General features: G+C 40.7%; 2 protein-coding genes across 12 annotated transcripts in view; one reads left to right on the top strand and one right to left on the bottom strand.

Annotated features, from left to right (window-relative positions):
• nin (ninein (GSK3B interacting protein)) overlaps window positions 1-27,013 on the bottom strand; it is a 165,940-nt gene that overhangs the window by 137,587 nt on the left and 1,340 nt on the right. For 2 of the 10 annotated variants that reach the window (XM_069917058.1, XM_069917059.1), the window contains exons 1-2: window positions 16,835-17,112; window positions 3,366-3,572 (exon numbers count right to left, since the gene is read on the bottom strand). In XM_069917058.1, the coding sequence (XP_069773159.1) occupies window positions 3,366-3,548 (183 nt within the window). In that variant the 5' untranslated portion in view covers window positions 3,549-3,572; window positions 16,835-17,112. Of the gene's footprint in view, window positions 1-3,365; window positions 3,576-15,869; window positions 16,027-16,834; window positions 17,128-27,013 lie in introns of those variants that run through there. The other 8 variants (XR_011351382.1, XM_069917056.1, XM_069917055.1 and 5 more) reach the window with 8 other exon arrangements.
• The window catches only part of LOC138753719 (lysophosphatidylserine lipase ABHD12-like), a 54,135-nt gene continuing 44,221 nt past the window's right edge, over window positions 17,100-27,013 (top strand). The window contains exon 1 of one of the 2 annotated variants that reach the window (XM_069917073.1): window positions 17,100-17,325. The gene's annotated coding sequence lies outside the window, so the exon portion shown is untranslated. Of the gene's footprint in view, window positions 17,423-27,013 lie in introns of both variants that reach the window. The other variant, XM_069917072.1, reaches the window with a different exon arrangement.

Raw genomic sequence — 27,013 nt, 5'->3', positions numbered from 1 at the left:
GCAATACTGTTACATCTCCAGCAACCTGGGTTTGGACTGATCATTGTCTCCAAGGAGTTTTTACGTTCTCCCTGTGACTATGTGCATTTCCTCCAGGTGCTCCAGTTTCCTCCCACCCTCCAAAAATGTACGGGGTTTGTCGGTTGATTGTTGGGCGGCACGGGTTGATGGGGAAGAAGGGCCTGTTACCGAGCCGCATCTCTAAAATTAAAAAAAAAAGAATTTATAGACTTCAATGATCACATTCCCCCCCCCACCCCTTGCAACAGTTGACGCTTTCCTGACATCAGTCGCATACCTAATGAAATCACATGTTGCAGACTGCACATTCCCCACATTGCTGGCTTAAATTAGAGCTTTTGGATGCAACCTCTGACCTATGTTGAGCACTTTCCGGAAAAATTAAAAATGTATTTGGGCTTGCCACAAAACTAAGGGACCAACACTGTGACATCAATGCCCTGCACACAGCATCTGCCACCCTGAGTTTTCAATAACCAGGATACTGGAATCTGCATCAGTGATGCACCCTTCCCAGTTCACAGCATCCTTGTTTAAATCCAAGCCACGGACATGATCACCAGCTCTGTAATCAGCCCTGCACCTTGCACTGGTCGTCAGCTACTTGTGCATTGGAGATGATCCTGGCAGACCCCATTATAGGGGTTGCCCAGACACACGAGATCACAGCGGTCTTCCACCCTGCATTTTCTCATCTCCATAGCAACCTTTGCTGCAGCTGTTGTGCAGCTGCCTTGGGATGGTTTAAGCTCTGATTTGCCTTCCAGTGATTAGTGCGGCAAGGGTGTGGCAGTGTGTGCTCTTCATGCAAGTCCCAACGGAAAACTTGCACAACTCATCTTGGAGGAGGGGGGGTTGGCTGCACACAAGCAATAACACCACCTTTAATGCATTTTTTTGTTGTTGAATGGGTGGTCATATGAAAAGCAGCACATTTAGTGCATCAAGCAATGTTACATTCAATTTCTAGTCTCAAGATTTTTTCTTTAAACATTTTGTAGTAATCTGTTCATTAGCCAAGACTGTCAATCAAGAATCCAAGCGCAATATGCTGGAGGAACTCGGCATTAGTGGAAGAAAAATAATGGTTGACATTTCACGCCGTAAATCTTCATCGGGTACCATTCTTTCTCTCCCCCCCCACCACCCCCCCCCCCTCCACTGATACTGCGTGGGCTGCTGAGTTCCTCCAGTGGATTGTGTTTGGCTTCAGATTCCAGCATCTACTGTCTCCTATGCATCTCATGTCAATCAAGATGTTTCTTTTGTCCAGTACAACAAATTAAATGAGATAAACATAAATCAGAGAGCAGAAGGCTGAAAATAGATGCAAAGTAATTTCTGCTTGTTCTACTGCAGCCTGCTTCTTCAACCATTTGCTGCTATCCTGTAGCAGTCTCATGCCTTCTTTGGTAAAGCAGATATAATCAGAACAAGTTCTGTTCATCAAGCTTCCATGCTTCTCAGAGCAACAACTCATCTTTAATCAAGTCCGCACTCACCACAATTAACTGAAAATTGCCATCCCTTCCCACCATCCTCTGAAAATAGGATTGGATTCCTGAGTGGCCGCACTCAATCTCACAGCACATTTGCTGAAGGAATCTTTCTCGACGGAGAGGGAGGTGGACACATGGAATGAGCTGCCAGAGGGAGCAGCAGAAGTAGAGACAATTGTAATGTTTAAGATGCATTTAAACAGGTATATGGATAGGCCAAACTCAGTAAATGGGATTAGCTTGGTTGCCCTGCACAAATCGGGCTACAGGGCCTGTTTCCATGATGTAAAACTCTATGAGTGACTCTAATTTCCATTAGAAAATTAACTACAATCAAAAGCCATCTGAGCTGAGATCATGGCTCAAGCCAAGGAACCAATCTAGGACTCTATTGATCAGTATGGCTCGGTACATATATGGTAGCAGATTTATTACAGAGTCATCTAAGACGAAGTTTACTCTTTAATTAGAATATTTGAATACTGGCTGCAGCCAGTGGAGGTCCTGGTAGGACACATGATCTCAGGATTCCTTTATCAAAGGATCAGATATTGGAACATCAAAATCTAATCAGAAGGAGACATTTAATTGAAAAGAGAAAAGCAAGAACCCATAGCTCCAGGCAGAGAAATCAAGAGAACAAAAATGGTATCTGCCACAATATTACAAAATCGACCTTACAACTGGTGCTTGGATTAAGGTCTGCTCTGTCAGCAATCAACTGGCAATCTTCACTACATTACATTGAGGTTCTTTGTAAATATACTACAGTAAAGGAGAAAATATGAAGATTAAAAGTAATGGAGGTGATTTGAAACAAATAGCAAATTAACTTGGTGAAAGACAATAGGCTTCAGACACTGTGATTGTAGTAAACACACCAAAATGCTGGAGGAATAGCTCGTCTCTTCAGCATCTGTAGGAGACAAAGATATATTGCCAACATTCAGGCCGAGCCCTTCAAGGGGGGGGGGGGGGGGGGGGAAATCAGAAAAGGCAGAAACAGGATAGATCAGAAAGTTTCTAAATTCAAACAATGGGGGAGGAATCCAGACCAACAGAAGGTGTTAATTGGATGTGATAAAGGACTAGGTAGGATTTACCATGTCTGTGCAAAAGGAAACAGTGAATGGAGAGATGATGGGGAAGAAGGGGGAGGGGTTTCTGCATCTAGTACTCCCTCTGTGGCCTCCTCTACATAGAAGAGGCTGGAGGCAGACTGGGAGATCGCCCTGTCTGCCGCAATAGCACGGATCTCCCAGTGCCCACCCATTTCATTTCTCCATCCCATTCCTTTGCCATCATGTCTGTCCATTGTCTCATGTGTTGCCAGACTGAGACAAACCATCAATTGGAAGAACAAAACCTCATCTTCTGACTGGGCACCCTCGAACCAGATGACATTAATATCGATTTCTCTGGCTTTCATTAAAAACACCCCCTTCTTCCCCTGTCGTCTCTCCATTCCTGTCTTCTTTCACACAGGAATGATAAATTCTATCTAGTCCTTTATCATATCTAATTAACACCTTTTCTTGGTCTGGATTCCTCCCCCAACTTTCTGATAGATCCTGGTTCTGCCTTTTCTGAATATTTTCCCTTGAAGGGCTCAGGCCTCAAATGTCAGCAATATGCCTTTGTCTCCTTTAGATGCTGAAAAGACCAGCTGAGTTTGGTGTGCTTACTTTAAGCAAATTAGCTTTACCTTGAACTATTTCTGAAGTATATGAAAGGAAATGCTAACTTTCAACTGTGATCTACTCATTTTGAGGTGATAATCAACAATAATCAAGAACAACTTCCAATAATGATGCTCATTACTACAGAAACAAACTGTGCTCTTACCCTGCCAGAGAGATTTTCTTCAAGTAGAGTTTGCAGCAGCACTGGAGCTACTTCTTGTAACTGCAGCATATGACAGAGATCGGTCAGCTCCTCACGGCCCAGTGACCCCGAGCCAATGGTGTCAAAGCTATCAAAAACCTCCTTTAGCCGTGCCTCATACTTATCCTGCTCTGCTTCATCCATCCCATAGCACACGATGGACAATGCCTGCTGACAAGAAACACAATCTTAAGCAAAGTCTCCATTAAAAAGATGTCTCTTTTTACCTCCTAAGCATTTGTAGGCCAGGTGCTTTCAAAGGTCACATGGTTCATTCATGACTAAAATTCAGAAAATTTTGCATCAGAGAGGCCAAGTGAGAATGCTGGTAACAAAGCAGAACAATAGGAGAAGATTTAAAGAGAGTTCATCTGATTGACCACTGTAGGGGGTGCTTTAATCACAATAATTAAGACTTTTTGTTTTGAAATGTTAATGGTGCTGCCCAGGTTTCCAACATTCTGGGGTTTTTTATTTCCATTTTCCAGCATGTGTATTTTTTTTATTTTCAAAGGTGCTGGGGGGGGGGGGGGGGGTGGGGGTGTTATTTTTAAAGTTGGGGAGTGTTGTTTGTTGCTCCACAAGGTTATTGATGAGACAATTGCTGCACTCTAACCATCTGAAGTTTCTGGAGAAATTAGACAGTAACATTGTGGCTCAGGATCTTTTTACGAGACTGGCGTTTCAGATTCTTAAGAATCAACCAAGTGATATAAAAGAATTACTGAATGGACAGCAGTTCTGGTCAATGCTTCAATAATCAAATACTTATGTAGTAATTATTGTACAAAATATTAACTTTAGAATAACTAAAAGAAAAAGAAAGCTCTCTTAAGCTCAGGACAGTTATCCTTCCAAGCATATAGTTAAAACAGGAACTGAAACAATGCCAGGCATTGATATGCAACACATCCATTCTGCAGATTTCATTGTTTCACAATTGTTATGATGAGAGTCTAGATCAGATCTAGAGCAAATGATTAAAGAAATTAAAAGGTTTTGTTGCAGCTCAACAATTGATGCTCAGCTGCAGACATTTTGGCTGCTTTCAATTGATACTTGTGGGGAATTACATTACAAATTTATGATGTTTAGTCCTGAATGTACAGAACTTGTAATTTTTTCTTTTATGCAAGCTTTCTGAAGCTACAGTCATTCTGGAAATTCTGTAGAATGTAACATACGCAGCTGCAGGTAAATGTGCCATTAATTGCAATACAAAAAGATTACTAGCATCAGCTGGACTCTCTCCTCTTGCTTGCTGCATTGATGGAAGAGGCTTAATTTCATGACTGCAATTATTAAAGTCATCAAGGTTTGAAGAGGTTTCTAATTGACACCAGCTGCAACATAATATAGAGCTGGAGACAACACAAAAAGCATTTGAACACCCTGATGAGTAATGTTTGGGAGGCTCTGTGACTTAAAGTAAGTGCTCAGAGGACAACAAGCTTCCGTGCACAATACCAGGTCTGGTCTTAATTCCCAATTACAGTGGAGCAAGCATAGCCAGACAATTGTAGGGCATTTACAAATTTGCCCAGTGAAAGCATTAAATAGAGCTTTGAGGAAAATATTTGCTATATGTTAAAGTGTGTAATAAGATCAAAGCAACAATGTCAGTGCTGCCTGACCTGATGCTCTTTTCTTACTTCAGATTTCCCGTATCTGCTGTTTTAATTTTAAAACTTTTCAATTAGATTTATTATACTTGGTCATATCAACCCAATCATTGATACATGTTGTGGACAGCTAGGGCACTGGCAATAATACTTCCTCCCAACCTGAAACTGATTGCTTGCTTTACACTCTGTTTTCTACCCGTGTCTATACAGTACTTGAAGCAGAGAAACTGAAGCGACTCCACTACCTGACCTGCTGAACCCCTCTGGCTTATCTTAGTTTGCTAAATTTTCCAACATCTGCAGTTGCTTACATTTCTCCATTTACTCCAATTCTGTTCAACTTTGTTTGCAAAGGCTTTCTGAAAAATCAAACTTATCATAACCATTGGTTTCCCCTCATCCAATCTGCTCGGTCCAACTACAAATATGCTCAAAAGACTAGCAAAACTCTTTTGTTAGTATATGTCATTCAGATTTTCTGTCTGCCCAGTTAAATATTTTCTTCATAATCAATTCCAGCATTTCCTCACACACGACTCCAGGCTAATTAATCTATAATTTTTCATTAGTTAGAACCGATCCAGATTCTTTGAAATTTTAAATGATAACAACTGGTGCATTCACATTCTCCATGCTTGTTTCTTTCAAAGGTTCAAGAGGTATTTTATCACATCAATTTCAAAAATACTTTCGCTGATGTCAAATCTGTGGGTTATCTCTCGGATTGCTTTGTAGTGATGAGTGCTGGAGATCCAAATATGCTTGACAATAATTTCAAACACAAGACAGGCATTTGACCTGGAATATGAACACCAATTCATACTCTATTTATGAGATTAAAGCTTGATGTCCGCCTATTACATTTATTTTGTGCATCAAAGCCGAATCACTAACATTTAGAATCCAATTCCAAATGAAGAATTACACTGTGAAAAGTTCCAAGTGAAATGTGATTAAGTCGGGATAGAGTGACACCATGGTCATGGAGCCAGTGTCCAATCTTTGTTTAAACAAGCAATGCATTTTTCATTCAATTTTCAAAAATTGGTTATTGCCATCAAGCCAACATTTTTTCCATATCCATAATAGTCAAATAAAATCATTCAAGATGTTCCTTGGTTCATGTGGTGAAGTGAAACAGATACCTTATCAGTAAGGCAAGGATTATCTTCAAAATAGGAATAATTTTCACCTCATTTGGAAGATTAAAAATAATTCCAAAGCTAAATGTTCCTGCTTAAAATGAAAGGGGCAAAGACATGAATGGGATGTGGCATTGTTACATTTTCGATTCCTTTAGGAATCTCTCGCTCATACATAGACACTTAGATGAATTGGAATCTCTCTCCCTCTCAGTCACACACAGATGAAGTGAATATGAAAATATTCAAAATGGCAACCTCTCATTACCAGTCTAATTTCCCTGTGTCTCATAATTACTACACATACGTACATACAAAAAGGTATCCAATGTGGAATGTCAGTTTAAGAATTCTTTTGGTGCACGATCAATCAAGAGAATGACATTTAATTGAATGTTATCTTTGAATGGGTAAAATGCAATTTGTGAGCCATATAACAAGTTCAGACATATCATACCTACCTCCTGCTAGGAATTTGCAAGTCGTCCTTATCATGTACAAATTATTCACGAAGAAATTAATATGAAATGGAGCATGTCATCCTCTAATTGACTTTCATGAAAATATTCAAATGCTCGTAACAAAGTTAGAAGACAAGGGAATGTAATCATTCATCGACAAATTTTAAACTATGAAAGCTGTGCATTTCAGACAAATGATTTTAATTCCCATTTAACAGCTTGAATTGCTTTATAATAATTTGCTTGGAATGATAACCCAGGGCTCAAAATAATTTTTCTAAATGCTTTTTTGGTCATAGTCTCCATGTCTAAAAAATAGCAGCAGTTTCCCCAAATTTGGTCAGCAACAAAAAATTGCTGGTCTCCTAAAAAAAAATCAGTATAGTATTAAAACAAAGTATTCCATAACATGATTATTATCATATCTTATGTTTAGTTCATCTATCCCATGTTCCAAAAGACATGAATATGCATCCAATTGTTGTTAAATAATCTGTGCTTCCTACATTCTACGCTAGAATTCATTTTGTGTCTATTGATCACTCTCTCTTTTAAAAAGAAATGATTTTCCAAATATCATAGCAATATTTTCATCTTTACAGGTGGTAATTACATTTTCACACTAACTTTCACAAATCAGTTGCAAATAATGTTCAAGCTAATCTTCTTTGTGCCTTTCTATTTTATATAACTCTCTTCATGAGAAAACTTCAGTAAAATACCCACCACAGCACCAGTGAATTTGTTAAATGTTCCCTTGGGTTTCAAATTACAGGGAACAATTTTAATCATGCTGTGAATATTTTTATGTCTTCCTCCAGGAATCACTACAAATTCATTGGACTCAGATCAGATTCGCCCTACATTAAAAAATGACTCAAATATCCAAAGTAATTGGTTTGAATTAGCAAATCAGTCCAATCAATAGAATATTTTTGTAATCAAATGCTAAAATAAATTGTATCTTAGTCACTGGAAACTACATTTGTCTTAATACGAGGTCATTTCACTGACAAGATCCTTTCTAGCCAGATCTAAAAATCACACCATGAATAGAATTTGCTGCCCCTTATGTTTTTGCAACACTTCCAAGGTGCTTCTGCATGACAGAAACGGAAACAAAAATTTCCACAGATATCTTGGTAAAATAGCAATGAGCATTTCTGAAGACCAACTACAAATGCATCCATTCTCTTCTACAATGAATTCACTGGAAACTACATTTTCTTTGAGACTTCAAAATTATTATTTTCTGCCTTTTCAATTTTTTCAGGGAAGCATAAATATACAAGCACTTTCTTATTTTCTTGCAAAGATTTGAAAGTTCTGGTTTGCTTTTACCCACCATGACTGAAATATACCAGTGCAAGAGGGTTGTTTTTATTGCATTTAGGCCATGAACAACTTAATAAAATTGTAATACATGACGATTCAAAGCTGATAGGTCACCCAAGCAAGACTATCCTAAAATTATTTGGTGGTACTGTATCAGAGTCAGGTTGATATTGTTAGTTGGTAGTAATTACTAAAAATGACCATAAGAATATCTTTGGCTTGGCTTTGCGGACGAAGATTTATGGAGGGGATAAAAGTCCACGTCAGCTGCAGGCTCGTTTGTGGTTGACAAGTCCGATGCGGGACAGGCAGACACGGTTGCAGCGGCTGCAGGGGAAAATTGGTGGGTTGGGGTTGGGTGTTGGGTTTTTCCTCCTTTGCCTTTTGTCAGTGAGGTGGGCTCTGCGGTCTTCTTCAAAGGAGGTTGCTGCCCACCGAACTGTGAGGCGCCAAGATGCACGGTTTGAGGCGAGATCAGCCCACTGGCGGTGGTCAATGTGGCAGGCACCAAGAGATTTCTTTAGGCAGTCCTTGTACCTCTTCTTTGTGCACCTCTGTCACGGTAGCCAGTGGAGAGCTCGCCATATAACACGATCTTGGGAAGGCGATGGTCCTCCATTTAACATATATAAGAACATACAAGTGCACTCAATGAATTATTGTTCTCTGATGATATCTGGATAGCACAAGGATCTGCCTAAACCAGATGTTGGTGCCTTGCACATGCTAATGGGGAGTTTCACATCTAAAGTCAAATACTTTGAGAAATTAAGCTACCATGAGCAGAGGAAGCATCTGCCTAGAATTCTCTAGCATGGATGTGGCCTTCTAAATGTCATTTTCTTAAACAATTAAAATGTATTTGGAGCTCGGAGGGGTTGGATTCCATGTCATTCCAGTCATCCTCCTCTTACTACTAACATCTATCAACATGGCCAGCTTGCAAATCTTCAAGTTGTAGTGGGAAGTGCCTTACGAAGATGTGATTGCTGCTCAGAATCTTACTTCATTAATCACAATCGGGTCCAATGGCAATTTCAATTTTGTACAATACAGACAAGATCAGGTACAAGCTGCCATAATATGCCTGGTTAGTAGACTTGGAAATGGAGACCTTTTAATGAACAGCTAATTGGTGCATCATGAAGAAGGCTTGCCAGCAGCTATACTTTGTGAGGAGATTCACTACATCTCCAAAGACTCTTGAAAACTTCTACAGGTGTACTGTAAAAAGAATTCTGGCAGGTTGCCTCACTACCTGGAACAGAGATGCCAACACTCGAGACAAGAAAATACTCCATAGGGTTGTTAACTCAACCTGCAACATCACAGACACCAGTCTTTACTCCATCGAGAACATCTACAAGAGACAGTGTCTTAAGAAAGCAGCCTCTATCATCAAGGACCTCCTCTTCACTCTACTACCATCGGGGAAAAAGTACAGGAGGCTGAAGACAAGCTCTCAGCAGCAGAAGGACAACTTCTTCCCCACTGTTCATTCAGGAATCTGATGGCACTGCCTTACTTTGTCTTTTTCTTGCCCTATTTTTATTCATTTAGTAAGGTGTTTTATATAATTGTTTGCACTGTGATTGCTGGTGCAAAACAAAGAATTTGATGGCATGTTAATGACAATAAATTCTAATTCTGGAGATCATTGAATCCAAAAGTCAACTTAGGAAAAATACTATTTGGTTACTCCAGTTTACAATGGGTCTATGTTACTCCCATCAATACAAAAGAATAGTTTATCAGCAGGTGTAGTTTTATATATCTACCTCTCATAGAATCTTAGTTAAACATCAATTTTTGTTTCATGTTTTTGCTTTGGAGAATGAATGATGTCTTTAACCAGTTAGTGATCACCTTCAGTAGTGAATATGGAATGACAGCTTATTTCTACTCTAATCAGCAGCGAACACAAGCCAGAAGATTGAATGTTTGCACTGATGTTTCAAAAAGGAGCAAATGGTTGCTTCTGCAAGAGATCCTTCACTGGTAAACCACTGATGGCGTGCTTTATGCCAGGAACTCTCCTTTATGCCAGAACTCTCCTTTATACCCAATTTCTGTTTCTCTAGTTCAGGACTCTTAATACCTCCTCAATCACCTTTCACTATAACCTTCTCTTAATTTTCCTTGTTCTATTTATTTAAAACATAGCTCATCTTCCTCAGCAGAAGAGCAATGGTTGAAAAATGCCAGCATTTTCCTTCTCTTTGCAGATGCTAATTTAGCATTTCCAGAACATTCATATTCTTCACTACAAAATTATTTCAATCTTTCTTATTTTCAACAGTGGGAAAAGGATGATGATTAAATTTAAACCAATGACCACCAGCAGACCCTAACAGTGCTCTCACACAAAAAGACCTTAACATGGGAAGAACATGAAAAACATCCATATAATCTTTGAAACAGCACTTGAAATCACCGAGAAGATCACTGGGTCTGTTTCCCCTACAGGAGTGTTGTTTAAATAGGACTCAAAATGTATAGAAGACCTTTTACATGAGCAATAGTATTTTTTGAAGTAAAACACAAAAGTCTGCAGACACCGTGGTAGAAGTAAATAACTGATCATTTGGAGATAAATGATACATTTAAAAGCTTCTACTCCAAACTATATCCTTCTGAATGTACAAATGGTGGTAATTTGATAGAAAATTACTTAGATTGAATATCCCAAAGATTTCTTCAGATTGTCAAATCAGACTGGATTAATCTATCTCACAAGAGGAAATTATAGTTGCTATTTCCCCATTCCAATGTATGTTTTTGATAAGTTTGTGTAACTATCCATATCATTGTATTGAATTGTATTTTTTTGTACAAGTTCATTAAAATCAATAAAAGTATCAAAAAAAGCTGAAGAAACTCAGCAGGTCAAACAGTATACTTTATGTAACAAAGATAAAGATACATAAACAATGTTTCAGGCTTGAGACATTCATCAAGCTTTTAAAAAAAATGTACGCAGGTACCCAAACAAATTTGGGGGGGGGGGGGGGAATAGTACAGTCCCAAAGGCAGGAGATAATAGGTGGATAAGGAAGGAAGGGCACACCGGCAAGCGGGAGGAGGATGGGTGTCTCTGTGAATGGAGAGGGAAAGGGGAAGAGCCGGAGGAAAGAAGACAAAGGAAAAGGGAAGGGAGGCTATCAGATACCGGAGAATGGCATCCGGTTGGAGAGGTGCCCAGATGTAAAATCATGTGTTACTCCTCCAATTTATGGGTGGTTGGGTTTGACAGTACATGAGGCCATGAACAGACATGTCAGCATGGGAGTGGGGCACAGAATTGAAGTGGTTGGTCACCGGAAGATCCCGGTCACCAATGTGGATAGAGCGAAGCAAAGCGATCTCCCAGTCTGTGCCCAGTCTCTTCGACTTAGAGAAGGCCACAAAGAGAGCACTAGATGCAGTAGACAACTCTCGTGGATATATAAATGAAGTGTTGCATCATTTGAAAGGTTTGTTTGAGGCTCCGATTGGGGTGAGGGAGGAAGTGTGGGCGCAAGTGTGGCATTTCCTCTGGCCACAGAGGAAGGTGCCAAGGGGGTGATTCATGGGAAGAGATGAGTGGATGAGGGAGTCATGGAGGGAACAGTCCCTATGAATGATGGGGAGGGGAAGATGAATGAGTCTGATGGTGGGATCATGATCACAGACCACACTAGTGGTGGGATCACAGTATTGGTGACTTCCTACAGTCAAGGAGGTGGTACAAGAGTATCAAAATTATGGCTGCCTGGCTGGGAATAGCTTCTTCCAGCAGGCTGTGAGATTGATGAATAGTATCCTGTAACTACCAGTAAGTAAATAGTCCCAAAATATTTAAATATACACATTTTAAATGATATATATGATTATACACTGTGTATCGTGTGCATGTGTGTGTGCACCAAGATCCGGAAAAAATACTTTCATCGGTTTGTCGATGTTGACTCAGATGATAAGCTTGAACTGAACTTGAAAATAGTATTGAAACATAGGGCGAGGCAGGAAGGCAACAGAAAAAGAGAAGTATATTGTGAGGAGTTAGGAAGAGTGAGAGTTCACGTTTTAGGTCTTGCTAATTTGAATAGCTTCATTTTCTATAAAATACAGTAACTCCAGCCACTAAAGCAGTAAAATTCCTCTGAGATATTGAAAAACCAATTCTATGCTGAAACACTAAACTTTTGAACATCAACAATGCTTTAAATTTAATCTGGAGTTCTGTTTAAGGTATAAATAAATGACTTAATTTTAATTAAGTTATTGAAAAAATACCCAATTTCCCAAATCATTAATAGCAACACCAGTAACAAGACTGTTCTTGATGGTTAATATAAATAGTTATGGCAGCCTTGAGGGAAGTAGATGCGACTCACCATCTCATTTCCTCTGTATAATCAGAAAGTGATACCATGAGGGAATAAAATGGGTTAACTTGCATCAAGCTGTGGATTTCAGCACTTTTTCCCCCAGAAATTTCATTTTTTGTTTATAAAATTAAGCAGTAACTGATAAGAATGTTGGCAATCCATTCATTTTATGATTGATTTCCAATTGAAATCAAGAAAAACAGCCAGTAGCAACGTGCTCACATTACACAAGCCAGCAAGAATATTCATAAAACCCAACAAACAGAAGAACAAATCATATACTGCATACATGGGATGATTAACGTGGGAATGCTAAAGCATTGAATAGGTTTCAAGAACAATATTCTAGGGGCCTGAACCAGTGAACTGGAAACATGTATAAATTACACCACAACAGCTGTTCAATTTAAATTGGGTTAATTAAATAAATATGGAATTAGATGTTTGTGTCAGTATTGATGACCTCAAACTACCAGACTGATGTTCAAACCATTTGAATCGTTAATGTTCTGACATTGAGTGAGTGGAGTCAAACTGGCAAAGTTCTTGTTAACATCTGGGGATGTTTGTCAAAAATTGGACAGCTGTCCCACAGAACATTCAAAGAGCAGCCAACAAGTTGTCTTCTTGGTATTGAAGCTTTCACACAACATCCTGGAATTCTCCAAAATCATCACTGGGTTTTTCCTGTTTGATGGATACTCAGGTCCACCCAATGCAGCATTCTGTTAGGCAGGCGCTGTTCCTAGCATTGATTTTAGATCATGTGAAATCTCAGTGCATGAGATCAAAGCAGGCAAAGAAAGATTTTTCCTGATTTATCACTTGGTCACTTTAAACTTAAGCCCTCCAGTTTTAGAGGCCGATGAAAAAAAAAACTGTGACCATTCACCCAAACTATGTGTCTCTCATGATTTAATACACCTCAATCAGGTCAACCCCAAACCCCTCCACCTCAAACACTCCAGGAAAAAAAAATGTCCCAGCCTATGCAGTCTCGCCTTCTAACTCACTGGCTCTACACAAAGCCCTGGAATGTCTGGACAGCAAAGATACATGCATCAGGCTGCTCTTTATAGACTACAGATCAGCATTTAACACCATCATCACTCAAAAGTGATCAGCAAACACCAAGACCTGGGACTCAACACCCCACTGTGCAATTGGATCCTGGATTTCCTCACCTTCACACCACAATCAGTGAAGATTGGCAAGAACATCTCCTCCACAATCTCCATCAGTACCAGATCTGCACTTTTACTACTCACTTACACTTAAGAATGAAAAAAAAACACACACAGAAGGGCTCTAGTCTGAAACTTTGATGATATATCTTTACTTTTGCTGCATTAAGGCAGTGTTTGACCTGCTGAGTTTTTCCAGCATTTGTGTGTTTTTTCACTTGACCATGGTGTCAACAGAATTCTGTGCTTTACACTTATGACTATGTGACTCAATACAACAGCAAATCTATTTACAAGTTTGCTGACAATACCATGGTAGTGCATTATATGACGAATGATGTCAGCATGCAGGAGGGAGATTGAAAACTTGGTTCAATGGTGCACCAAGCCACAACAACCTCATACTCAATGTCACCAAAACCAAGGAGCCGATTGATGACTTCAGGGAAGTAAAATCAGAGGTGCACGATCCAGTGATCATTTGGGTATCAGAGGTGGAGAGGGTGAGCAAATTTAAGTTCATGGGAGTCACTATCTTGGAGGATCTTTCTTGGACCCAACACTCTAATGGCATTGTGAATAAAGTATGTCAGTGCCTCTACTTCCTCAGGGGTTTGAGGAGGTTCAGCATATCAGAAACCCTGACAAATTTCAACAGCCGTGGTGTAAAGTGTGCTGTCCGGCAGCCTCACAGTCTGGTATGGGGCTACCAATACCCCTTAGTGTAAATCCCTGCAAAAGGCAGTGGATACATGCCAGGACATCGCAGGAAAAACCCTCATCACTATCGAGAACATTTACAGGGAACGTTGCCGTCAGGGAGCAGCAGCAATCACCAAGGATCTCCATCACCCAGCACGTGCTCTGTTCTCACTGCTACTATCAGTAAAGAGTTCACAAGACTCACACCATCAGGTTCGGGAACAGCTGCTGTCCTTCCACCATCAGATTCAACAATAAACACAATCAGGGACTCATTTAAGGACTCTTTCTTTTCACTTTATTGATTTTTTCCCCCTCTCTTTATTGCAGTTTGTTTACATTTCTTTATTTGTTTTCATATGCACATTGTGTACAGATTTTTTGCATTACCAGTAAGTGGTAATTCTGCCTGACCTGCAGGAAAAAAAGAATCTCAGGGTTGTGATGTCATGCATGTCCTCTGACAGTACATCTGATCTGAAATCTAACTAAAGACCTCCAATCCCAGTAATCTTTTCACACCTGAAAAAAAATGTCCTTTTCACTCTCCTCATCTCTGCCACAGGAAGAACAACATTATGACAACTTGCATTTACACAAGTGTCTTCAACATAGGAAAAAAATCCAATCAACTTCAAGAGAGTACAAGACAATAGTTCAAAATTTAGAAGATTGAGGGGGGAATCTTAAAGAATCGTATAAAATTCTTAAGGGATTGGACAGGCTAGATGCAGGAAGGTTGTTCCCGTTGTTGGGGAAGACCAGAACCAGAGGTCACAGTTTAAGGATAAGGGGGAAGTCTTTTCGGACGAAGATGAGAATGGTGAATCTGTGGAATTCTTTGCCACAGGATGAAGTTTAAGCCAGTTCCTTATCTATATTTAAAAAGGAGTTAGATTTGGCCCTTGTGGTTAAGGGGATCAGGGGATATGGGGAGAAGCAGGTACTGGGTACGGAGTAGATGATCAACCATGATCAAAATGAATGGCCTACTCCTACGCCTATTTTCTATGTTTTAAATGGATGCACTTACAAATGGACGAATATTTAAAAAAAAAGACGGAACAGGCAAACTAAATTTGAGATGTGTAGATGAAGAACTTTCATCGATACAGTAAATTATAACTTCTCACAAATTTCAGTGCAGAATGATCTCCAAGGACTCAATAAATACTCTTTAATGATGATCGACAACAGGTGCCACAGCTTAAATGTGTAGAGAGGGTCTTGGTGTCCTTAATGCAGCTGCTTGTAAGCCACATATTTCTTTCAAAAGTCAAAAATGCTACCCCATTAAAACTGTTGAACTACAAGTTTTATAATGAACGAATGTAGGAACAAATTAATTTACGTTTAATATTAGATTTAATCATAAACATGGACTAGGGCTCGAGGATAACTTCCCTACGCATCTCTGAAGCAGAAGGTGACTGCATACATCCGTGAGCAGACGGTTTAACGTCCTATCCAGGTTCAAGTGCAAATGTGCCAGTTAGCGGCAAGGAGAAGCATGGGCCTATCCAATATTCTCGCAAATATAAAAGTCTTAGTACCATGCTCACACGAATTCATCCCATAACATTAATGGAACGCGCACGCCCCTTCAAAAACCTGACAACTGTTTGTCCGCAAGCCACGGGTCTTACCCAACAGGGCCAGCGTCAGCACTCCTTCAGTCCTGGTGCGTCAACCTTGGTTCTTGTCAAGACTCCGGCAGGCACAGCGAATGCACGGCTTAATGATTCAAAGCCCAATGATGCCAGAATCTCAACTATCGGTTCAATTGTTCACCGGGATCACTTTGGAGAGCGCGTTGAAAGGATCAAAGACTTGTTGATCCAAACCAAGGCTTTGATTAACTAGAAGAGCATATCACATGGAGGTCGACCAATCCAGAATGAGCTGGTCTGGCTCGGAGCAACCCTTTAAGACCTGCCAGTAGGCGTGACTACACTCTCAGCCCATCACAGTCATCCTACACAGATGGTATTGGTGATAGAATCTGGACTATCACACACTTGCAAATCCAATCAGAGTGGTGGACAAGGACGGCGAGATAAACGATTACAGATTAGAAACGGATTCAAATTATTTGGCCGTTACATTTTGGAATTTGAACTTGGCACAAATCAAATTATTAGTCACTTGTTGCAGACGTGAAAGATCTTGAAGGCCCTTTGGTCACGGTGACAGAGTGAATTGCAACCCGTTTCCAGAGGTTAGTTCTTATCGCTCAGCACCAGCGCCGAACACTGGATCAGGGATAGCGGTCCAGAGAGGATGGTGAATCAGATTGGGAGGGGTGGCGATTACCGATGGGTGCAGGGTGGGTCGTTCAAGAAACCAGCTCATCCCAGGAACCAAACTATTTAGCAACACAGACATGCAGGAAAGTGCAATCCCGGTTAGGAGGAAATCTAAAGTAAAAGGTAAACGCCATGCACCCAATAAAATGTTATTAACTTCAAGGGCGCCACGCACTGGTGTTGACCGTGGTGAGGAACGTCCTGACTGCCCTTGTTACCAAAATGCAATGTCCCAGGAAGGTTTCCTGCAGCTGTTCGCGGGTGCCACGGGCAAATCTCACTCTCCGGTTCGAAACCACACTTACCAACCGCTGCCGGATTTCACGCCACTTGCCGGCCTCTCCTCGCTGGCCAGCGGTCTCAGCTGGAGGTTAGTGGTGGCGGAGCGAGCGGTTCTCCGGGCATCAATGCTGCCTGGCTGGGCGGAGCCGTCGGGCCGCTCGCTCCGCGCCTGTCCTCTCCGATCTGCCACTCGCCTTGCAGCTTTTCAACGGCTTCTGTCATAGGAGGCCGGCCCCCTGGTCCATCCTCTGCGCATTTCAACGCAAAAGCCCAGGATTAAGCGCTGAACCATGTGACACTCGCAGATGAGCTCGAAAAGCACCCGAATTGTTCGCTTTCTCGCAATTTCAGCGCCTTCTGCAGACTGGAAGACCAACGAACCAAAGAACATGAAGTCGTCCTTTCGGTTTCTCTTCTATGCATGAAGATAATAATTGCAATTTCGATTGGATCATAAATGAGAAAGTAGATTCCCATTCTTCCTGCGATTAAAACCCAGATCTGAGATCCCCGGGTGAGTTTGAAATCACTTGGCCAACAGCTGCTTGTGGCCCGGTCACTATTGCACTCAAGCAAACAAAGAGAGGGTGGAGCATCATTCAGCGGGTCAGGTAGGAAACTGGCTAACGCTTCGAGATTGATTGAACTCAACACGATGTGGACCGCGGAACTGCCACTGTTGGTCATTTGGATTGCTCTCCTGGCAAGGATTTCCTTCGTCAAACAGATTCAGAACTTGTCAGAAATAAAACTTCTCACACATGAGTCTCTTTAAAACTGATGACACGACAAGCTTTATTTACAAGTCTGCAGAGTTGGACTTAACTGGCTTCTCACCAGTTAAGCCCCGATACATACAGTGCATTGATTTTTATACCTTTATTATTTGCCCTTCCCCTTCTTATTAATACTGTTTTAATTGGTTAGTATTACAAAAACATTCTAAGTATAACTGCATTATTAATTATCACGTTCGTTACGTACGCTGTGAACTCTACATTCACTGAATTCTGTTTCTCACACTTCTTATCAATCCTTTGTCTCCTGCATGTCTCTCACTATGACCATGAAAAGATAGGTTTAAAAAAACATATTCAGCAGCTCCTTCTGTCCTTGACTGCTAGTAAACTCTCTGTCCATTCTGGCTTCCCTGTTTATGATTAATCATCACATTTTAACTTAAGTCTTTTTAACCTAAATTCTCTATATCACAGAACTGAAGACAGTGTTGTCAGTAGAGCCCATGATGTTAGAAATTAATGTGTTGAAGAAGAGGGCCAATGGAGTAGATGACCTTTCCTTAAACCTCGCAAATGGGGATCATGCTTCATTGAATTTCAGAATGGTGGCACCATAGACCAACTCGCAGAGTCCTGTTTAGGCGGACACGGGCAGTAAAAACACTTTCCAACTGCTCGTTCAAAGTCATGTTTCTGTGGGGTATAAATATTTGAGACAATAACAGCTGCTAAAAAGTGCTGACATCAGGGCTTTGGTCGATAAATTCATGCTTATAACCTACAATAACTGATTAGAACCATAGAACACTATAGCACAGACCCTTCTTGTCTGTGCCAAACCATTTTTTTTGCCTAGTTCCACTGACCTGCACTCAGTCCATAGCCCTCCATACCTCTCCCATGCGTTCCGGTCCAAATTCTTCTTCATTGTTAAAATGGAGCCTGCATTCACCACCTCAGCTGGCAGCTTGTTCCATACACCCACTGTGTGAAGAAGTTCCCCCTCTTGTCCCCCTAAACTTTACCCCTTTCACTGTATCTCACCTATCCTCAGTGGGGAAAAAAGCCTATCTGCATTTACTCTATCATCCCATAATTTTAGAGTATTTAAATTTCCCCTCCTAACCATATAACCATATAATAAATACTTTGATTAATGAAGGCCAATGTGCCAGAAGCTCTCTTTGCTACCCTATTCACCTGTGATGCCACTTTCCAGGAATCTGTATTACTAAATTCCTCTGTTCTACTCAGTGCCCTTCCACTGTGTTTGCCCATTCTTGGTTTGTCCTTCCAAAGTGCAACACCTCACACTTGACTGCATTTTTCAGCCCATTTTTCCAGCTGGTCCAGATCCCTCTGCAAGCTTTGAAAACTGTCTTCACTGTCCACACCTCCAATCTTAGTGTCATTTGCAAACTTGCTGATCCAATTTACCTCATTATCATCCAGATAATTGATATAGATGACAAACAACAATGGTCCCAGCACTGATCCCTTAGGCACATCACTAGTCATAGGCCTGTTCTCCAGTCTGAGAAACAATCATCTACTACCACTCTCTGGCTTCTCCCATCCAAGCCATTGTCAAATCCCATTCACTACTTCACCATGAATACCTATCATCTGAACCTTCCTGAATAACCACCCTTGTGGGACCTTGTCAAAAGTCTTACTAAAGTCCATAAAGACAAAATCCACAGCCCTTCCTTCATCAACTTTCCTGGTAACCTGCTTGAAAAAAAAATCTACGAGATTGATTAAACACCACCTACCATGCACTAATTCAGGTTGACTATCCTTAACCAGTTTCTGGCAACCAAAACAATTGTATATTCGATCTCTTAGAACACCTTCCAACAATTTACCTACTGCTGACGTCAGGCTCACCGGCCTATAATTTCCAATTTTTTATAGCCTTTTTTTAAACAACAGAACAATGTGAGCTACCCTCCAATCTTTGGCTCAGGACATTTTAAATATTTCTGCCAGAGCTCCTGCAATTTCTACACTAGCCTCCCTCAAGGCCCGAGGGAATATCTTGTCAGGCCCTGGGGAGTTATCCACCCTTATTTGCTTTAAGACAGCAAGCACTTCCTCCTCTTTAATCTGCATAGGTTCCATGACCTCACCGCTTGTTTTTCTTACTTTCCACAAACCGTGGGAAGACCCATGCCTGTTTCCTGAGTGAATACTGATTAAAAAAAAATTAAGATCTCCTCAATCCCTTCTGGCTCCATACAAAACCAACCATTCTGATGTTCAAGGGGACCAATTTTGTCCCTTACAATCCTTTTGCTCTTAATATACCTATAGAAACCTTGAGGATTTTCCTTCACATTGTCTGCCAAAGCAACCTCATGTCATTTTTTTTGCCTTCCTGATTTTTCTTGTTTTTTTTCTTGTATTTTTATACTCCTCATACCTAATTTGCTTCATGTGGCCTATACCTGTTATACCCCTCTTCTTCCGAACCAGATCCCCAATATTCCTAGAAAACCATAGTTCCCTATGCCTCCTAACCTTGTCTTCAATCCTGACAGGAACATACAAACCCTGTACTCTCAAAATTTCACCTTTGAAGGTCCTCCACTTACCTCACACATCCTTGACTGAAACCAACTTATTCCAATCCACGCATTCCAGATCTTTTCTCATTTCCTCAAATATAGCCTTTCTCCAATTTAGAATCTCAACCTAAGGCCCAGACCTATCCTTCTCCATAATCAACTCATGGCATTATGATCACTGGACCCAGATGCTCCCTGCCTACAAATATGCCTACAAAACCTGTCCTGTCTCATTCCCAAAAAGGAGATCCACTATTGCATTCTGTCTAGTTGGTACCTCTATATATTGATTTAGAAAACTTTCCTGTACACATTTGACAAACTCCAAGCCATCCAGTACTTTTACAGTATGGAAGTCCTAGTCAATATGTGGAAAATTAAAATTTCCTGCTATCACAACCTTATGCTTCCTGCAGCTGTCTTGGCTCCTCCAATTCTCATTGACTATTGGGCGGTCTATAATACAACTCCATGAGTGTGGTCATATCTTTCCTGTTCCTCAGCTCCATGCACATAGCCTCAGTAATTACCAGTAATTGTTCCAAACAAAAGAAATGTAAAAGCAGAAAGGAAGGAAACATTGAGCATGCCAGGCAGTTGCTGTGGAGTGGAAAACAAAGTTAAAGTCTTAAGATAATCATATTTCATCTGATTCTTAAAATGTTTATTGAAGTTTATCATTACTAAGTTACTGGAAATTTGTTTTCCTATGGTCAGGATGTGGCTAAACCTGCATGATTGATGGGCTTCAGTTGAAATTAAGTTTATATAAGATAGTGGTAGGTTCATTATAAATTTATTTATCTATTATATTTAATGCCACATAAATTAAATAAATTTAATTCAAATTTATGTTTTTGATGTGGCACAAAAATTGGTACAGTTATACATTCTACCTGGTCATGTATCAAGGTGATATCATTTTGGAAAGATGTGGGCAAGTTTTTAGAACAAATCATAAAAATATGTTTACCATTAACACCTGAGCTTTTTTTGGAGAAATGTGTATGATTTGGAACCACAAATGAAGTTGTCAAAATATCAATTAATTTTTTTAAAAGTCACATTGGCGGTGGCAGGAGATGTATAGCAATTACATAGAAATCTGAATCCCGTCTTAAAATTGATTGTTGGAAGAGGGAGTTGCAAAATTGTATTTCCTTAGAAAAGGTGACATAATATTAAAAATGGTCATGATACATACTTAAAAATAAGGAAACTGTAGCGGCGGCTATACTGCTAACTGAAGGATCACACAACCAGACAGGTTGAGTTCAGTGAGCAAAACTGATTTATTGCAGGCTGCCTGGCTGGGCCCCGACATCACTGGGGCGTCACGTGGGTCGCTAAGCGCGGGCTTCTGAACCCAGTGCCGAAGTCGGGAGGAAACCCCCGACGGCGCAATTTTGGCCGGCTGCCCTGCCGCGTCACATGCGTGACAAGCGGGGCCGGTTCCCCTGCCTAATGGCATACCGCCACAAAACCATATTTAGATATTATGGGTTTGGATATCAAATATTTTCTCTTCTACACCCCACCACCACTTTTTTCTCTCCTTTATGTAGTGTACAACCATTTATTTTTATTCTATTTTGATAATTGTATCATTTGAATACAATTTTATATTATATTGTACTGTATACAAAACTATAAATAAAACTTTTAAAAAAGAGATAAGTGGTAGGTAAGTTGTTTCCAGTGGTGGGGGAAGACTAGCACTAGGGGACATAGCTTCAACATGCAAGGTAGTAGATTTAGTAGAGAGATGAGGAGGAACTGTTTTACCCAGAGGGTGGGGAATCTGTGGAATTCAATGACCATTGAAGAAGTGGAGACTACCTCAGTAAATACTTTATATTGAAGACAAGGGTGGACAGATTTTTACAAAGTATGGGAATTAAAGGATATGGGGAAGACACAGGTAAGTGGAGATGAACCTATCATCAGATCTGCCATGATCTCATTGAATGGCAGAGCAGGCTTGATGGGCCGGATGGCCGACTCCTCCTCCTATTTCTTGTATATAAAATGTTGCCTCAGTTAAAAAAGTCACAGTCCTGTCCAAGTTTCCTTCTGGTTATTTTTTTTCAAAATTCCTGTGTATTAATGTATTGAAACTGGATATAATTCTGTGAGGAGGATGCAGATAGGCTTTAAGGTAGTTTTGACATGTTATGTGGTGGACAAGGATGTGGGCAGATGCAGTACAACATGAATAAATATGAAGTATCCACAAGTAGGAAAAAAAACAATTTTTATGAAAGATTGGGAATATACAGAAATAATGGAAAAAGTTTGTCATATGCATTGTACATATACACCAGAATTCTTAATTGGTGCAGCCACAGCGATGCTTCATAAAAAAAGACTACAATAATATACAGTACGTTTCTAATTATCCGAAAACTACTTTACCGAAATTTATCCACAAAAATTTTCAGCGGCGTCGTGATGTCACAAGTTGAAAAGAAATTGAATTTTTTTACCTGCTTTGCTCAAGTGGGACTCTGACACACCGTTGATGTCATTTTGAATCCAATGGAGCTCTCACGTACGCAAGTGTGCTGTTAGCGCCATTTTGAATGTTGCTGCATTTATCTCATTTTAGTTTTTTTGGGAAGAATTAAACTTTACTTCATGGTTGAAAAACCTTCCCTTGTTCTTTGTTGTTGTTTTAACCGCTGATACAATTATTACTCTGATGTTACTGGGCTGGGATTGGAGCGGGGACCTCAGGTTCATGGGCAGGTTTAGCGATGGCACTGGGGATATGTTGGGGATCTCAGATTCCCGGGCAAGTTTGGTGATAGTGGTGGGATTGACAATGGCCGATACAAGTATTCTGCTGCTTAAACTGGGCTGCTAAAAGCCATTTCTCAGATAGCCAGAAAATGCAGTTAACCGATACACATCTGGTGCTGAGCGTTTCTGATAATCGGAAATGTAATGTATATAATTTGAATTAAAAAGAAATGATGAATACAAAAGATATAGATAATAAATTGTATACTTGGCCTTCATTGGAAGAAGTTTTAAGTGCAGAGGCAATTATACAGTATTTTGGAGACCTCGCCTAGAGTCCTCTGTGAAGTTTTGGCTTCTTTACTCATGAAAAGATATACTGAGAGCAAATGCACTGAAGGTTCAACAAACTAATTCCTGGTTAGGCAGGATTTATAGGTATGCTTACTTCTGACAAGTGAGAATCATTCAAAAGTGAAATATGAGACATGTGTACTAAAGTTATCCTAAAAGTTGAATGTTAAGGGCAGCAATCCAAGGAACCCTAGATATCAAATATATCAATAGTTGAATAGCATATGGCTAAAAATGTGGGAGGCCTTTCAGTTGCAGGAGGTGAGATACTGGAAGAGGGAATTTGAAAGTAAACTGTGGGAATAAAATATTATTTGTTTTCAAAACTGAGTAAAATCCCAAAGCATCTTATAAGTACATTGAGAGCAAGAGGGTAACCAGGAAAGGACAAATAGGCAGGCACAGTTGGTGTAGTGGTTAGCCTTTACAGTGCCAGCAATCAGGACTGGACCTAGGTTTGAATCCAATGCTGTCTGTAAGGAGTTTGTATGTTCTCACTTTCTGGGGTGTATGTCTAATTTAATTTAAAAGGACATTGTATGTGTGGTGCCAAAGGAAGTTTGGAACCCTTGGAGAAGATGACGTTTTACTAACTCCAATTAAATGTCGCATTTTATCGATGCTGGCCAGATGTGCTATTTTGATTAAGTGGAAAGATAATACTCCACCTATTCATGCACAATAGCTAAGGGACATAATGTCCTGTGTAAATTTGAAAAAAAAATTAGATATGCAATTAATGATTCAAAAGTTAGATCCCAAACTATTATGGGGCCCATTCGTGGACTATTACCATAATCTCTAGGTTCAGTGTTAATATAGAATTTTGGCACAGAGTGAGCTACTTTGTTTCATTAACAATAGGCAGTGTTTAGGGTCAGGGGTTTGGAAAATTTAAATTTATTATGTCCATTTTTTACTGTTATGGCTGTGCTTTGGGAATTCATATGTATGATTATTTTAGCAGTGCTTTTCTTTGTCTATTTTTCTATAGCACATCCCATAATTTTATTGTACAAAATTATTTTCACTGAAAATATTTTTAAAAGAAAGAACAATGCATCTCCCAATGTTAACTAAAGTCCTAGTCCCTTTTAAACCTATGGTTTTTTAAAAAATTCTTGGAACAATAATTAGCAACTGTGAACTAGCATGCTACTGATTAGTTCAGAACTTGGAAAGAACACAGAGCATTTTTAAGACTCTAGAATTAAAAAAAAAATCTGAGTGTTTGAAAGGCTGGTGTTGAAGCATATCAGCACTTCTCTGAGTGGTGACGTGGATCTGTTCCAATTCACCTATCATAGCAACAGACCACCAGTGAATGTCATCTCACTGGCTTTACACAAAGCCCTGTAACATCTGGACAGTAAAGACGCATTCATCAGGATATGCTCCTTATAAATTACACTTCAGCATTCATCACCCCCTCAAAATTGATCAGCGAACTCCAAGGCTTGGGACTCAACACCCCATTATGTAATTGGATCCTGGATTACCTCACCTCCAGACCACAGTCACTGAGGAGTGGTAAAAACATCTCATCCACAATCTCCATCAGTACCAGAGGACTACTGGGCTGTGTTCTTAGCCCCCTGCTCACTTTACATCAATGATTGTGTGGCTTGGTAAACAGCAACACAAATTCGCTGACAATAGCACAGTACTGGCTTGTATAAAAAGGGGTGGAGTCAGCATGCAGGAGGGAGATTGAAAACTTGGCTGAATGGTGCACCAACACCAACCTCACATGCAATGTCACTACAGCCAAGGAGCTGATGGTTGACTTCAGAAAGGGAAAGCCAGGGGTGTACAATTTAGTGATCATTGGGGAATCAGAGGTGGAGAGGGTGAGCAAATTTAAATTCTTGGGAATCACTATCTTGGAGGATTTTTTCTGGACCCTACACACAAATGGCATCGTGAAGAAAGCACGTCAGTGCCTCTACTTGCTCAGTAGTTTGCATGATATAGGAAACACTGGCAAATTTCTATAGATGTGTGGTGGAAAGTGTCTGGTATGTGGACACCAATTCCTCCAAATGAAAAGCATTGTATAAGGTTGTGGACAAAGCCCAGGATAGTAGAGGTAAAACCCTCCCCACCATTGCAAATATCTACAGGAAACACTGCCATTGAAGAGCAGCGGAAATCATCAAGGATCCACACCACCCAGTACACACTCTGTTCTTGCTATTATCATCAGGAAAGAGGTGTAGATGCCACAAGACTCACAACAACAGGTTCAGGAACAGCTGCTACCCCTTCACCATCAGAATCCTCAAGAACAAACTCAAAGCTGACAAGTCCGATGCGGGACAGGCAGACACGGTTGCAGCGGCTGCATGGGAAAATTGGTTGGTTGGGGTTGGGTGTTGGGTTTTTCCTCCTTTGCCTTTTGTCAGTGAGGTGGGCTCTGCGGTCTTCTTCAAAGGAGGTTGCTGCCCGCCAAACTGTGAGGCGCCAAGATGCACGGTTTGAGGCGATATCAGCCCACTGGCGGTGGTCAATGTGGCAGGCACCAAGAGATTTCTTTAGGCAGTCCTTGTACCTCTTCTTTGGTGCACCTCTGTCACGGTGGCCAGTGGAGAGCTCGCCATATAACATGATCTTGGGAAGGCGATGGTCCTCCATTCTGGAGACGTGACCCACCCAGCGCAGCTGGATCTTCAGCAGCGTGGACTCGATGCTGTCGACCTCTGCCATCTCGAGTACTTTGACGTTAGGGATGAAAGCACTCCAATGGATGTTGAGGATGGAGCGGAGACAACGCTGGTGGAAGCGTTCTAGGAGCCGTATGTGATGTCATGTATGTACTCTGACAATAAATTAGCATCTGAATCTTTTTTTTTTTTGCAGCTCAGCAGCACCACCATATGTCAAAGAATATAGTTACATTATGTCTAAACTACGGCTCCTAGAACGCTTACACCAGCGTTGTCTCCGCTCCATCCTCAACATTCATTGGAGTGACTTCATCACCAACATCGAAGTACTCGAGATGGCAGAGGCCGACATCATCGAATCCACGCTGCTGAAGATCCAACTGCGCTGGGTAGATCACGTCTCCAGAATGGAGGACCATCGCCTTCCCAAGATCGTGTTATATGGCGAGCTCTCCACTGGCCACCGAGACAGAGGTGAAGCAAAGAAGAGGTACAAGGACTGCCTAAAAAAATCTCTTGGTGCCTGCCACATTGACCACTGCCAGTGGGCTGATATCGCCTCCAACCGTGCATCTTGGCGCCTCACAGTTCGGCGGGCAGCAACCTCCTTTGAAGAAGACCGCAGAGCCTACCTCACTGACAAAAGACAAAGGAGGAAAACCCAACACCCAACCCCAACCAACCAATTTTCCCTTGCAACCGCTGCAACCGTGTCTGCCTGTCCCGCATCGGACTTGTCAGCCACAAACGAGCCTGCAGCTGACGTGGACATTACCCCTCCATTAATCTTCGTCCGTGAAGCCAAGCCAAAGTAGGAAAAGAAACATTTGGAGATTATGAAAACTTCCTGCTGCTTTACTACTGTATTTCACATACTGATACAGAATTCAAAACTTAATAATTTCATCCATTACTTACAAATGTTTTTATCAACTTTTTAAACCAGATGCAACTTCCTAAAATGCCATGCACTCCTCATTTATTCAGTTTTAATGAAATTGGCATTCCATGTACAAAGTTAAATAAAAAATAATAATCTCAAAATATTCAGAGTTCCACAGCATGGAAACAGGGCCTTTGGCCCAACATGTTCATGTTAGGTCCATATCCCTCTAAATCTTTCCAATCCA

This window comes from Narcine bancroftii, chromosome 2, assembly GCF_036971445.1.
Source record: "Narcine bancroftii isolate sNarBan1 chromosome 2, sNarBan1.hap1, whole genome shotgun sequence".
NCBI lineage: Eukaryota > Metazoa > Chordata > Chondrichthyes > Torpediniformes > Narcinidae > Narcine > Narcine bancroftii.
The sequence above is the reverse complement of the archived record's forward strand: the minus strand, read 5'-3'. Positions and strand labels throughout refer to the sequence as shown.